The sequence below is a fragment of the Pristiophorus japonicus genome, chromosome 1 (assembly GCF_044704955.1).
Source record: "Pristiophorus japonicus isolate sPriJap1 chromosome 1, sPriJap1.hap1, whole genome shotgun sequence".
NCBI lineage: Eukaryota > Metazoa > Chordata > Chondrichthyes > Pristiophoridae > Pristiophorus > Pristiophorus japonicus.
In genome coordinates, this window is record NC_091977.1 from 166,780,272 (window position 1) to 166,796,473 (window position 16,202).

General features: G+C 44.0%; 1 protein-coding gene across 1 annotated transcript in view; it reads left to right on the top strand.

Annotated features, from left to right (window-relative positions):
• The window catches only part of LOC139257678 (protein limb expression 1 homolog), a 107,512-nt gene extending 94,502 nt beyond the window's left edge, over positions 1-13,010 (top strand). The window contains exon 7 of the mRNA XM_070874701.1: positions 12,914-13,010. Within this exon, the coding sequence (XP_070730802.1) occupies positions 12,914-13,010 (97 nt within the window). The remainder of the gene's footprint in view (positions 1-12,913) is intronic.
• Positions 13,011-16,202: the final 3,192 nt, after the last annotated feature.

Sequence of the window (16,202 nt, forward strand, 5' to 3'; positions counted from 1 at the left end):
AGTGACCATTTAAGTGATGATAACAAGTGACCATTTCAGTAATGATAACAAGTGACCATTTAAGTGATGATAATAAGTGACCATTTCAATAGTGATAACAAGTGACCATTTAAGTAATGAAACCAAGTGACCATTTAAGTAATAATAACAAGTGACCATTTAAGTGATGAACCATTTAAGTAACAATAACAAGTGACCATTTAAGTAACAATAACAAGTGACCATTTCAGCAATGATAACAAGTGACCATTTAAGTGATGATAACAAGTGACCATTTCAATAGTGATAACAAGTGACCATTTAAGTAATGAAACCAAGTGACCATTTAAGTAACAATAACAAGTGACCATTTCATTAATGATAACAAGTGACCATTTAAGTGATGGAACCAAGTGACCATTTAAGTAATAATAACAAGTGACCATTTAAGTGATGAAACCAAGTGACCATTTAAGTAATAATAACAAGTGACCATTTAAGTAACAATAACAAGTGACCATTTAAGTGATGATAACAAGTGACCATTTAAGTAACAATAACAAGTGACCATTTAAGTGATGATAACAAGTGACCATTTCAGTAATGATAACAAGTGACCATTTAAGTGATGATAACAAGTGACCATTTAAGTGATGATAACAAGTGACCATTTAAATAACAATAACAAGTGACCATTTAAGTGATGATAACAAGTGACCATTTCAGTAATGATAACAAGTGACCATTTCAATAGTGATAACAAGTGACCATTTAAGTAATGAAACCAAGTGACCATTTAAGTAATAATAACAAGTGACCATTTAAGTAACAATAACAAGTGACCATTTAAGTGATGATAACAAGTGACCATTTAAGTGATAGAACCAAGTGACCATTTAAGTAATAATAACAAGTGACCATTTAAGTGATGATAACAAGTGACCATTTAAGTGATGAACCATTTAAGTAACAATAACAAGTGACCATTTAAGTAACAATAACAAGTGACCATTTAAGTGATGATAACAAGTGACCATTTCAATAATGATAACAAGTGACCATTTAAGTAACAATAACAAGTGACCATTTAAGTGATGATAACAAGTGACCATTTCAGTAATGATAACAAGTGACCATTTAAGTGATGATAACAAGTGACCATTTCAATAGTGATAACAAGTGACCATTTAAGTAATGAAACCAAGTGACCATTTAAGTAATAATAACAAGTGACCATTTAAGTGATGAACCATTTAAGTAACAATAACAAGTGACCATTTAAGTAACAATAACAAGTGACCATTTCAGTAATGATAACAAGTGACCATTTAAGTGATGATAACAAGTGACCATTTCAATCGTGATAACAAGTGACCATTTAAGTAATGAAACCAAGTGACCATTTAAGTAATAATAACAAGTGACCATTTAAGTGATGAACCATTTAAGTAACAATAACAAGTGACCATTTAAGTAACAATAACAAGTGACCATTTCAGTAATGATAACAAGTGACCATTTAAGTGATGGAACCAAGTGACCATTTAAGTATTAATAACAAGTGACCATTTAAGTGATGATAACAAGTGACCATTTCAGTCATGATAACAAGTGACCATTTAAGTGATGATAACAAGTGACCATTTCAATAATGATAACAAGTGACCATATAAGTGATGAAACCAGGTGACCATTTAAGTAATAATAACAAGTGACCATTTAAGTAACAATAACAAGTGACCATTTAAGTGATGATAACAAGTGACCATTTATGCAATAATAAGTGACCATTTCAGTAATGATAGCAAGTGACCATTTTAGTAAGAATAACAAGTGGACAGTTAAGTAATGATAACAAGTGAACATTTAAGTATTGATAACAAGTGCCCATTTTAGTAAAAATAACAAGAGAATAGTAAAGCGATAATAACAAGTGAACATTTATGTAACAACGGAACTATTGAAAAACACTCCCCCCTCCCTACCTGCGGCCACGTTTCCCTCCAGATCCTGTCCCACCCCGTTTCCGAACCCCACCCACCCGTTTTGGTTTACGCAGACCGACACCAAGACGTCGTGCAGAGTGGGACGGCAAGACTTCCTGCCGTGGTGGAGGTAACGGAGCGGAAGCAGAAGCCTAAGGCTCTATTTCCGAGTCAGGAGGAACTGTGTCCTCCGTACTGGCTTGCGTGCTTGGGGTCTTGCTGCGAGTGGACACGACACCTTGGGGGTGCAACGCCGTGTCCAGCCAGCAATGTGCTGGAGAAGCGCGTGCAGAACTCGCTCCAGGTTGTGGAGAACTGGCTCCAATTGGCTAAGAAACCCGCGAACCCCTGGATAAGGTCGCGACTGATCGTGACCATCTCCCTGCACAGGGATAGTAAGCTTTCAGTCTCGTCCTCCGTGGTAGGTGAGTGCATATCACGCTGACCGGACCTCCGTGGGGTCAGCGTCTACAATGTCACGTGCCTTGGCGTCACCACCAGTTCAAAACGAAAACCAAACAGGTACTGATGCATCTTTTTAACACCATACACACATGCTAATGCTTCTTTTTCTACCATGCTGTAGGCTCTTTCCGCCTTTGACAAACTTTTAGAAGCATACACAACAGGTTGTAGTTTACCCATCTCATTAGCTTTTTGGAGCACGCAACCAACTCCATATGATGCAGCATCACAGGCCAATACTAGACGCTTACATGGATCATAATGTACCAGCAGCTTGTTAGAGCAAAGCAGATTAATTGCTTTCTCAAAAGCTCTGTCTTGAGATGCACCCCAAACCCAGTTGTCGCCTTTTCTCCTGCAGCATGTGCAGTAGCTCTAATAAAGTTGTCAATCTAGGTAAGAAATTACCAAAGTAGTTGAGTAGACCAAGGAACGAAGGCAACTCCGTCACATTCTGATGCTTGGATGCATTTTTGATGGCTTTTCAAGTCCGTAGGCCTGATGCCGTCAGTAGCAATTTTCCTCCCCAGGAATTCGACTTCTGGTGCCATGAAGACGCACTTCGAGCGTTTCAGTCTGAGTCCCACTTTGTCCAGATGATTTGGAACCTCTCCCCGGTTGTTCAGATGTTCGGCGGAGTCACAACCTGTGACCAGTATGTCATCTAGGAACACGACGGTTCTAGGGACGGACTTCAGTAGACTCTCCATGTTCCTCTGAAATATGGCTGCAGCCGAGCAAATTCCAAAAGGGCACCTATTGTTGATAAACAGTCCTTTATGAGTGTTGATGCATGTAAGTTTCTTCAACGTCTCGACCAGCTACTGTGTCATGTAGGCCGACATCAGATCCAGTTTAGTGAACGACTTCCCCCCGGCTAGCGTTGCAAACAGGTCATCAGCCTTTGGTAAGGGGTATTAATCCTGATTCGAGACTCGGTTGATCGTAACCTTATAGTCTCCACAAACCCTGACAGTGCCATCATTCTTCAACACAGGAACAATGGAGCTGGCCCATTCGTTAAAGTCAACTGGTGATATGATCCCTTCACGCTGGAGTCTGTCCAATTCAATTTCAACCTTTTCCCTCATCATGTACAGAACTGCCCGAGCTTTATGATGGATGGCTCTTGCATCCGAGTCCACGTGGATCTGCACCTTGGCTCCTGTGAATTTGCCGATGCCTGGTTCAAACAGTGAGAGGAACTTGCTCAGCACTTGAGCACATGGAGTATCATCCTCCAACGACTACACTTTGATATCATTCCAATTCCATTTGATTTTTTTTCTAGCCAATTCCTGCCGAACAGCATTGCACCATTGCCTGGAACAATCCATAACGGTAAATCATGAACCGCACCATCTTATGACACCTTGACTACTGCACTGCCAATCACCATTATGAGTTCTTTAGTGTTGGTACGCAACTTGGCATTGACTGGACTTAACTTAGGCCTCACAGCCTTAGTGTCCCACAGCTTTGTCGAATGTCCTCTGGTTCATTATTGATTAACTCACACCCGTGTCCAATTCCATCGGTACCGGTACACCATTAAGTTTCACATTAATCATTATCGATTGGCTCTTTGTTAGGAAGAATACAATCCATACACTTCCTCCTCTGGTATCTCGGATTGCATATCCAGATCCGCGCTATACTGGTCATCGTCCTCCATGTGGTGTGTCGCAGCACGCTTGCTCAGTTGCAGACACATGCACTGGAGTTGCCCCAGTCTCGAACAGCCTTTACAAATGTATTGTTTAAACCGACACTGATGAGGCTGATGATTGCCCCCACAACGCCAACATGGTGAAATCGGATTCAATCCCATTGGCGGACTTTGGGCAGCCACAGGTTTCGCATACACAGTCGAATGGCCCCTGCCATATGCAGCACTTCCAAACGATGATACAATCTTGTTTACAGTACTTGCCAAGTTCCGATTTTCCAATGATATCTACTTTAAGTTTTTGTCCATCATCATGCATGCCTGGGCAATCGTCATGGCCTTGCTCAAATCCAGCGTCTCCGCCGCCAGTAACTTACACAGGATCACCTCGTGATCGATGCAGATTACAAAGAAGTCCCGCAGCATGTCTCCCAATGCATTTTCTAACTTACACAGTCCAGCTAAACGTCTTAGGTCGGCAACGAATTCCGACACATCCTGGCCCTCAGAACGAAGGTGAGTGTAGAATGGATATCATGATATGATGATGCCTTCTTCTTGTTTGAAATGGTCACGTACGAGAGCACACAATTCCTCATAGTCCTTGTCTGTTGGACTTGCAGGCGAGAGAAGATTCTTTGTGAGTCTATAGATTTTCGGACCGCAAACCGTGAGGAAGACAGACCGCCCTGCGCCTAACTGTGTCAGTGGGTTCTTCCATTTTGTTGGCCACGAAGTACTGGTCCACGCGAGCTACAAAATCTGCCCATCCTCTCCCTCCATGAATCTCTCCAGAATTCCAATTGTGCTCATTTTTGCATGTGATAGAGAATTCAAACAGGCTGCATTTAGACAGACTGTGAAAATTCACAGACCCCCAAGTCAAGGCTGCTACATGCAGTTCAGCATGTTGCATTAAGTCATCAATCAACTTGACATTTTAGGACCTTGGGTAGCGAGCCAATTAAAAGGTTAAAAGACTATTAATTGAGCCAATAAGGTCAAAGAAGGCGAGTTCTTTTCTGTAAATTGATCCAGGTATAAGTACAGCCATTTTGACCATGTGGTGCCAGAAGGACAAAGACCTGGCTTAAAGCCAAGAACTTGTTACTGCTCTCTGCCAAAAATAAAGAAGTTAAAACTACAATCGGAATTCGTATTTCATTGGAAATTAAGAGATCTGACAATTTTGGCGTCACGAACACGATCGCTGAGGAAAGAAACTGAATTTTGGACATCGGACCTACATACTGAGGTAAGGACACCTCTTTTTAAAAAAGTCCTCGGTCAAAAGTCTAAATTCGCCTCTCCTTCTACGCGATTCCGAAAGCCTCCGGCTTGCGAACTCTCCGGTTGGTAGTCGGCTCGAGGTCCCATAGACGTCTAAACTTCGGCGGTGTGCTAGTTAATTAATCACCGACCTATTGATTGGCTAGAAAGCCTACGACTTGAGGCCCCAGTAAAGAAATCAGTATTATGGCAGCAGGAGATAAGAGCAAAGAATAAAGGTAGGCAGGCAGCACCTGAAGTTTTGCTAGATTTAATTCTCGAATAGTTGAAAGAATACATAGAGCAACAATTCAATTTATCTAAAACCTGTATTAAGATCAAACAAAAGTACGGAACCTCCAAAGGACAATAGTCCTTGGATGAGATTAAAAAGGTCTGGGGAAAAACGACCCGTATCAAAAATAAAGAGCGAACTAGATGGTCCCTAGCGGTTATGGGACAGATCCAAAAGCGGAATGAAATTATAATGCGTTCCCAACATGATCGAGAACTGACCAGTACAAAGGACCAATTGCAAGCTGTTTGTGCACAGCTGCGACAGAAAAAGCTTGAACTTGAAAAGCCGGAAGCGGAAGTTAAAGACCTTAAAGGTGAAATTAAAGAATGGAAAAAATCATTAGGTCAAGAGACAGTAATAGGAAAAGGAAAATGTATTGGTCAATTCCCAGGGTACCCATGTTTGGACAAATTAAAAGCGCATACCCGAAGACACGACCGAGGAATAGATACGGATTCTGAATCCTCCGACAATACAGTATCGGAGGATGAAGAATTAGCGGTGCGCTTTGCCCCGTTTTAAAAAAGACGAGTTGTAGTCAAATCAGAAGAGACTGCGGACGAGGGCGGAACCAAAAAAACGAGGAAAAGGGTGTATGCAGAATACTTATTTCATGATCCGGCAGACCCAGAGAAAATTGATAAATGGTCATAGGAATTGCCCAATCCAAAGAAAGGGGGAGTAAAAACGTGGGACCAATTGGACCGCTTAAGAAATATATATCAACTTCATCCCTGGGACGGAGTGCAAATTTTGACCATAATGGTGCCAAAAACACAGGGAAGAAAATTGCACAACAAGGTAGAAGAAGCTTTGGGGCAGGATGAGCAAGATTTAGATGCAGGATGGGAGGCGATTAAACACTGGCTGCAAGCCTTCAGTCCAGCTAAGACAGACTGGGGAAAAATTGCAGCCTGACAACAGAAAGGAACAGAGGAGGTCCTGGAGTATGATGAGCGGTTTAGATGCACGTGGCTAGAACATTCGGGTATGAATAATACGGATGAGGAAATGGATGAACAAGTGTTTGGACTCCTGAAAACAGCTTTCGTGGCAGGTCTAAAGCCAGAACTGTCCAAAATGCTTAAGGTAGTGTTACCGGACTGGGAAGGTAGAGGAACTACCTTTGCAGCATTGGTGGATCGATGTAACCAATTAGATCGGGATATGGGAGCTAAAGTCCGAGCTGTACAGGCTATGGGATGGAAATCCCAGGATTCCGATAAACAGTCATTAGGAAAATTACCCGGAAAATGTCATTATTGTGGGAAAGAAGGTCACTGGGCCAAGACGTGCAGGGCAAAACAGAAAGGTCGTGGCTGGGGAAGAGGACGCAGCCAGGGATACAATTCAACCAACAAACCAGGCTTGTCACAAGATACCGACCTCATAGAAGCATTTAAGCGGCTGATAATACAACAACAGAAGGAGTTACTTGGGATAGCAAAAAACGATTAGAGCCCACCCTGGCCCCCCTCCTCGCACTAATACAACAAAGGGGAGATGGGCTATATATAACTGTGTGGGTGGGCGATAAGGATGTGGACTGTCTTTTAGACACAGGGGCGGAATTAACATGCTTACCCCTACAATATGGAGACTTTTTGCCGTTGGATGGTAGGGCACGTACAGCCTATGGAGTTGGGGGCCATAAAATGGAAATTAAAAGGACAACACCGGTACTTATAGGGCTGGGTCCACATGAACGAACCACGCCGGTCTGGATAGACCCAGTAGATCAACCCCTTTCGGGAATGGACGTTCTAATCCAAGTAGATTCATCGTTGCATTTCGAGGATGGTCGGGTGACATGGTCAATTAGAACTTTGAAGAAAGAAGAATTGAAGGAAGACCAGATATGGGCTAAAGATAAGAACGATTGTGGCCTACTCCAGATGGAGCCTGCGTCATTTACAGGGACCAAGCCTCCATGCACTAAACAGTATCCCGTCAGTCCAACTGCCATTGCGGGAATCTTACCGGTTATTCAGAAATTGGAGAAACAAGGGGTGCTTATTAAAATGCATAGCTCCTCCAATAGCCCCGTGTGGCCGGTACAGAAATCTAATGAGACTTGGCGTTTGACTGTCGATTATAGGAAAGCTAACCAGTGTATTGATCAAAAAGCTCCTTTGGTCGCAGATCCCTCCACCATTTTTAATGCCCTCAAACCGGAACATAAATATTTCTCGGTTATAGATATGGCCAACGGATTTTGGTCGGTGCCTCTGGCACCGGAGGTTCGATAGTGGTTTGCTTTCACGGTCCAAGGACAACAGTATACTTGGACCCGGTTACCGCAGGGTTTCCACAACAGCCCTATGGTATTCCACATGGCTTTACAAAGCCATTTGCGAGAACTACCTCCCCTGTCATCCACAGTCATTCAATATGTAGACGATATCTTGCTAGCTTCAAACATGGAAGAACAGCATGAACAAGATTTACATGCTTTGCTGGACCACCTTTGGCTGAAAGGACATAAAGCCAGCATCGACAAAGCACAAATATCCCAAGAGGAGGTTGTATACCTGGGACAAAAGATTTCACAAGGAAAGAGAGAACTTACCCAGCATAGAACTGCAGCCATTTGGGCTGCTAAAAAACCCACCACTATTCAGGAACTAAGGTCTTTTTTGGGATTGTGTAACTTTAACAGAAATTGGATTGACTCCTTCACACAGCTTGCTCAGCCATTGAATGATATTTTAAAGGGGAAACGTGCCTCTAAAGAAGCCATCACCCTCACAAAAGAACAGCAAGAGGCCTTCCTGAGTTTGAAAAAGGCTTTGTGTTCGGCACCGGCTCTGAGAATCCCCGACAGTGGTAAGCCATTTACCCTGTTTGTCCATGAGAAAGAAGGATATATGACAGCTATACTGACACAAGAACATGGGGATCAGCAAAGACCTATTGGCTATTATTCGGCAAAACTGGATGCGGTAGCACTCGGATGGGGAAGTTGCCTAAGGGCCATGGAAGCTACATGTCGAGCGGTAATGACCACTGCGGGTCTAGTCCTCGACCAAAAGCTGATTGTCAAGTGTCCCCACACCGTACATGCTTTGCTGTCTATGAATAGAATGTCTCAGGTGACAGCGGCAAGATGGACCCGCTGGACAGCAGTTTTGGAAGCTCCTAATCTCCATATCGTCCGGGCCAGCCCGGTTAATCCCGCAACTATGCTCCCGATGTCAGAATCGAGGGAGCAAGAGGGGGAAGAATGTGAAGAGCATGACTGCGTGGAGATTTTAAAAGAAACAGAAGAAGCAGCCTTAGCAGCAGAGGAGCCTCTGCACAACCCAGACCTCATCCTGTTTACAGATGGTTCCTCCTTTGTTGACAATGGTACCAGAAAAGCAGGATGGGCAGTTACAACCTTATATGAGGTAGTGGCAAAAGGATGTTTACCCTCAGGAACGTCAGCACAACAGGCCGAGTTACGGGCCCTGTCAGAAGCATTTCGAATAGCAGAAGGACAGATAACTAATGTCTACACAGATTCGCGTTATGCTTTTGGAGTCGCTCAGGACTTTGGTATGTTATGGCGGAAAAGAGGATTCCTCACTGCTGCTGGTACACCTATTTGAAATGGAAAAGAAGTCCGAGACTTACTGGAGGCCATACAATTACCTCAGCAAATGTCCATCCTGAAGTGTAAGGCCCATATCAAGGAAAATACCACAGAAGCACAGGGAAATGCCCTAGCCGACCAGGCAGCTAAAGATGCCGCCTCACAGGGCGTTCCCCCAGAAGAACCAACACAGATGTGCAGATTGAAAGCACTCAGGACTCTGACACGAGACCTTCAAACAATGCAAGGCGAGTGCTCCAGAGAGGAAAAATGGACATGGATTGAGGCAGGAATTAAGCTATGCGAAGATGGTGTCTGGAGACAAAGAGTTACCGACAAGCCAGTCGCGCCACAAGCGCTTATGCCTTTTTTAGCCCATCAGATCCACTCGTGGGGACACTTGGCCTCACAACAGATGACGGCACGGTTCCAGAAAAGCTGGTGGGGTCAGGGATTTAAAAAACATGCCCAGCTGGTAACAGACCGCTGTGTGGTCTGCCAGAAAAATAATTCTGGACCCATCACGGTAATGCCCCAACTGAGGCCCCCTGCCCCTGTCGGACCATTCCAGCATCTGCAGGTTGATTATATATCTCTTCCTTCATGCCAAGGATACAGTAACATTCTTGTCATGATCGACAGATTCTCTAGATGGGTAGAAGCTGTCCCAACTAAAAGAGCCACAGCCAATCACACTGCAAAGGTCTTGTGTAAGGATTACATTCCCCGATGGGGAGTCCCGAGTAGCATTGACTCAGATCAGGGAACACACTTCACAGGTGCTGTCTGCCAAGAAATCTGTAGGTTACTGAACATTACATGGGATTTACACTGTCCTTATCATCCACAATCATCAGGACAAGTAGAACGAATGAATCGAACTTTGAAACAACGGCTTGCCAAATATCACCAAGAAGGAACACCATGGCCCCAGGCATTACCAATAGTGCCATGTAGCATTAGGGCAACCCCGAAGAGAACTACAGGTCTAAGCCCATTTGAAATTATAACAGGAATACCCATGTCACTGCCAGGAACTATCGATTTAAGGAAAGCTGATGTTCACTTAATGAGTGACACTTTGTTATCATACTGTCAGAACTTAACCAATGCTATTAGTTCTGTTTCCCGACAGGTATCGGCAGCTTGGGGTAATCCACCCGAAGGAGGACACGACATCATCCCGGGAGTCTGGGTCTATGTGAAAAAGTTGCACAAAGAACCTTTGGGTGCCAAGTGGGAGGGACCTTACCAAGTGTTATTGACCACCCAGGCAGCTGTTAAAGTCCAAGAAAAGAAAGCCTGGATCCACGCTTCACACGTTAAATGAGCACCCGTAACTGAAGCTGAAATCTAATAAGGACAATTACTTTTTGCGAAAATGTATAAATTTACTGTATTATTGATTGTAGGTATTCTAGGCATAGGCCTACTTCTTACTAGCTGACCCTCTGCACCAAAGAGAAATAGTAGGGTAGCAAGGGAATTACATGTAAATACCTTTTTATATATGTCATACATTTATGCCAAACAAGGTAACATTTCTAGTTGTTGGGTGTGTGCGCATATTCCTATTCACTCAAAGGGAGGGATTCCCTTGAGGCCAGTTCCCTTGAATATCTCGGAAATGGCTGAGTGGATAATTAATCAAAACAAAACAGGCAATGCGTTTCAGGATACGGAAAACTGGGCACGTAAATGGAAGTCAGCAGGTTACAATCTGACTACCTTTGAAGGGGGATACCAACCGTGCTACAATAATTCCAAACGGCCTCATTTTTTGTTATCACTAATACAACGGGAATAGGAAGACCGGGGGAATCGGTCTGTCTGATTAGAAACATCAAAGGAGGCCAAAATATGGGGTATAGTAACTGCTCCCGGAATTATAATATAATCAAGCCACGGAACCGTCCAAACTGGGCCGATGTGGGAATTTTTAACGTAACGGGGATTCTGAATAAAACAGATGGAAAAGCCTGGACAGGCCCCGGAGTGTTGCTGACAAAGAAACAGCTAACATTCATTGCATATAATGGCACCTATTGGGTGTGTAGCCACAAGGCCTACCCTTGGCTGCCCCAGAATTGGATGGGATCCTGCTATTTAGCCTACATTGTGCATTATATGTATCAAAAAAAGTCACTGTCGGAACATTTACACCGTCCTAAGAGAGCTATCACAGAAACAGAGAGGTTCTTTGCCATTCTGATCCCCAGGTATGGGACCGCAAGTCTGGCAAGGGAATCCATTAACATGGCATCCGTTGTGGAACGGGTAGCCAATGTTACCTCAGAGGCCCTAGTTAAAATTAATGCAGAAATGGTAGCAATCTGCACAGTAGCCCTACAGAATAGACTGGCCCTTGACTACATCCTGGCTGAAAAGGGAGGTACTTGCACCCTACTCGGAACTGAGTGTTGCACATATATCCCAGATAGCTCCGAAGAAATTACCCACTTAGCGGAGCATATCCAAAAGGAGGTAGAAAAACTTAAGCAACCCCCATCATTCACTTTGTGGAGTGGAGCCACTGAATGGCTAGGTTCAATAGGAACTTCATTGGTGGAAGGTTTAATTCTATTTGTTGTAATTGTTTTACTTTTATATTGTTTGTTTATGTTGATTAAATGTTGTTGCGACCAGGCGGCTGTAGCTGCTGTCCCGCAGGTGAGACACCTTGCAGGTCCCAGCAGACCATCTGTACGTGGCACAGGAGTATGTTATGCTTAAGGGAAGGTTGTTTACTGGTTGAACTAAGATATTGATTTGGATTAAATTGGAATAAGGTTAATTAACCTACTAAAACCAGACTTCCATTGTGGCCACGATGGAACTCGGGTTGGTGTAAATTTGTGTGGAAGCTACTAGTCCGGACATGTGGCGAAACACATCAACAAATTTTAGAAGGAAACTCTATTAACATGTATGAAATTATTTTGTAGAATGTTTAACCAGTGATAGCTGATGTTTTATGATTCAGTTTGTGAAAGAATTAAAGGAGGGATTGATAGAGAATTCAAACAGGCTGCATTTAGACAGACTGTGAAAATTCACAGACCCCCAAGTCAAGGCTGCTACATGCAGTTCAGCATGTTGCATTAAGTCATCAATCAACTTGACATTTTAGGACCTTGGGTAGCGAGCCAATTAAAAGGTTAAAAGACTATTAATTGAGCCAATAAGGTCAAAGAAGGCGAGTTCTTTTCTGTAAATTGATCCAGGTATAAGTACAGCCATTTTGACCATGTGGTGCCAGAAGGACAAAGACCTGGCTTAAAGCCAAGAACTTGTTACTGCTCTCTGCCAAAAATAAAGAAGTTAAAACTACAATCGGAATTCGTATTTCATTGGAAATTAAGAGATCTAACAGCATGCAAAGGTTCTTAGTTACCTCATCACCAAATGTTATATATGTAATAACTCGATAGACTGAATACTGTAAACTAACACAGGTACAAACCTGGCTCTGCTTTATTCGGGCCCAAAGTGATTACATTACATGATGGCTTGCCTTTTATACCTGGGCCGCACACACATGCATACAGCCCAATGACCTCCGACAGTGGCGCCACCTAGTGGGTAGTAAGCCAAGCATACGTACATGACAGCAGCCTTCAATACTCTCCTCAACAGGTATCCAAATTCATTGTGTTGTGCTGCATGTTGCACAGCTTGACCATCATGAAGGGCCTGGCATTGCCAGTAGGGATTGCACCTCAGGAGGAGGAGGATGACAAAGAGGAGCCTGGCGATGCCCCCATTGGATAGCCACCCCATCCATGGGGGAGGCAGCATGGAGATGCTGCCAGACCAACACTCGCACGTCGCCAGCTCGTAACGGGCCGGCTCTCCTAAATAGAGGAAACTGAGGGATGGAGCTAATACTGGACACCCTATGTACCCCCATAAAGGCACACCTTCGGTGAACGTTGGAATGATGCACAAGACACCAATGGCAAATGATGAATCAGAAATTTTACTGCAACAAAGTCACAAAAACACCCCCCACCAAAATAAAACCATACAATATATATTATTATGTTACAGGGCACTGAACAACAATGAAACTTCTTTACCGCCGCAAATTTCGGCTCGGGCGCACAAATTCCGTTGTGTAATGCCTGACTTGACGCCAATGATCCTCCAACGTACATTTTCACCGAAACTTGCAGTCGGAGGTGCAAACTATTTTCAGGCGCTAATTTTAACACCCCGCCGCGATTAACGCTCCAAAATCCAAAAAGCCCAAAATCCAGCCGATTAATTTTCTATTATCAAAATATACCACCTTACATTTACTGCCATTGAATTCTATCTGTCACTCATTAGCTTTGCTTTATGTTTGCCAAATCCTAACAAATGCAGAGCAATGCTGAGAAAAAATGTTCTACTTGAACCAGGATGTATACTTGCTATGTATCTTACTGAATTGCCTGGTGATGGACAAAAATGATCAACTTAGAGGAGACCCACTCATATTTAACATTTTACGAAGCATACATTTTGGAAGGAAGAATAAGGAAAAGAAATGTACACCTTGGAAATTTTGCATTTACTGCCGTGATTATTTGCTTGTGGGCGACAACGAGTTGCACATTCAGGGAGTTGAATCCCTATCAGTTCCGAAACAGCTGAATCCTGAAAAGGTGCTCGCAGGGCGATGTGCATACAGTCTATTGCTCCCTGCACCTTGGGGAAGTTTGCTATTCTCGAGAAACCCAAAGCCCTCTCACTCTGTGCCTCCCCGGTCATAGGGAAGTTTATAACGTCCATCCTGCGAGCGTAAGGGGCTTCAGCCACCTGTCGAATGCAGCAATGTGTGGCGTGCTGAGAGATACAGCAAATGTCATCAGTTGAGGCCTGAAAGGAGCCCACTGCATAGAAGGAAAGTACCGCAGTAACCTTGACCTCAGTGCGATCCTGATGGTACTGGTATGCTGCAGGTCTCCCTTAATTAGCTGGCATATCTCACTGATGACCTCTTTTCAGAAGCGCAGCCTTCTAATGCACGTGTTATTGGACAAGTCCAGGATTGATCGGTTATCCCTGTAAATGCGTTGGGTGTAAGGTCTCCTCCTCCTCCTCAGCAGTCTGCCACCTCTTTGATTGGGCACATAATGCTCTTCAATAAACCTTCTCCCTTCTTTATTCTGCAGCATCTGAGTAGTCATCAATACTATTACTCTAAATGGCCTATTCTGTCTTCAAAATTATTAAATTGTCCTTACAAATGCAATAGAAACTCAAAATTCACCACAATGTGATTAGATGGTTGTCAAGAGATTTTAAAATGACCTTAAAAGCACTCACAAATTACTTCAATGCGCCCATGAACTTGAAGCAGCCTTTTATGAAAAGTCCTCCGAATTACAAAATGGCGTCCAGACCGCTGAGTTAAGGTTTGGTGAGTGCAGCTTTTCTTGAACGTCTTTTTGGGTGAGCGATCATTTGGGCGGTATATGGGCTAGATGCCGAAAGTAGCGCTCGGCGATAATCTGGGCGGTATTTGGGGGTTAGTTTCCATTATAAACAGTCTTCTGGGCGGTGCACGAGTGATGACGTCAGATTTTATTTTAAAAATATGGGTGGGCGGTTCAGCTAATTCCCGGCATTAATTGTATGCCGAAAGTTATGCCAGCGATAACTGGACAATAACTGAGCGTTTGTTTCCATTTATAATCAAATATGGGCATTGAACTCAATCTCAGCAGTTAAATGGGCAATAAATGGGCGGATGTATGATGGAAGTCTAGCCCTAAATGGTAAAACTTTGAGTAGACGAGCAGAGACACTGGGGGGCTAAATTCGATTAGGCTGGAAAACAGGCGCAGGGATCGCGATGCGCGATCTGCCCAGATCCATTGAAAGTAGTGCAGGCAGTATGCAAAATTCGTGCTGCCCTCTCATTATAATGATTGGAGCACTGAACTTTGCTAAACGTGCTGCTGGTTGGCTCAGCGCTTAACATTTAAAGGTTGCCTGCAGAGTCATAGGCTCTTCTCAAAGGGGAGGTGCTCCGAATCAGAAGGACTTCATTGTTGGTGGAGCTGGTCATTGTTGGTGAAGCTAGTCATTCTTGGTAAAGCTAATTAGTCTTGGTGGAGCTCGAGCAATAAATATGTCTCAACAGGACAGAGAGTGTGCACCTCGGTTCTCAGCAGCACTGGAGGCCTTGGCGCAGGGAGTGTACACGAGACAGGTCCTGTCCCCGCAGGGGGGGGCAGGAGGTCTTTCAGACATGCTGTGTGAAGGCAGTGGGAGGAAATAGCAGAAGCCGTCAGTGCCATATGTGTTTCCCCCAGGACAGGATGGCAGCTCCCTAGGGAGCTCTCCCTGAACAAATTTCCCCCTGGCCATCTGCTGCCATCCTTCACTCTTCTCTCCCCCAATCTCCCTCTGCCACCCTTCCACCCCCGGCCCTAATAGTGGGTGCATTTTCTACCCCTAAAGTATATACCCTACCCCTAAGACCCGTGCTGCAAGGGCAGCTACCTGGGCCCACAGCCCATCCCCCAACCATGCTTCCTCACCTTCATCTATGGGCATCGGACTTACCTTCCAGATCGACCTTCCTGCTGCCAAGACTTTCCACCTGGGCCTTCCTGCTACTAAGACTTTCGCTCCCCACTGGACATGGCAGATTCAGCTGCTTCACCCAGTGAGCATCAAGGCATCCAGTGACCCTCCGATCAGCTCCGACCACAGGTCAGATGAAGGGTTCTGATAAAGGATCATCGACCTGAAACATTAACTCTTTTTTTCTCCACAGATGCTGCCTGACCCACTGAGATTTCCAGCATTTCTATTTTTATTTCAGATTCCAGCATCTGCAATATTTTGCTTTTGATGCAGTCAAAAATCTTCCTTTACGAGCCAAAGTTTCCCAACTTTTTAAATATCTTACACCAAAGTACTATTCAAATAAACTGGACAGGAACCAGTACAAAAGCAAAAAGCAAC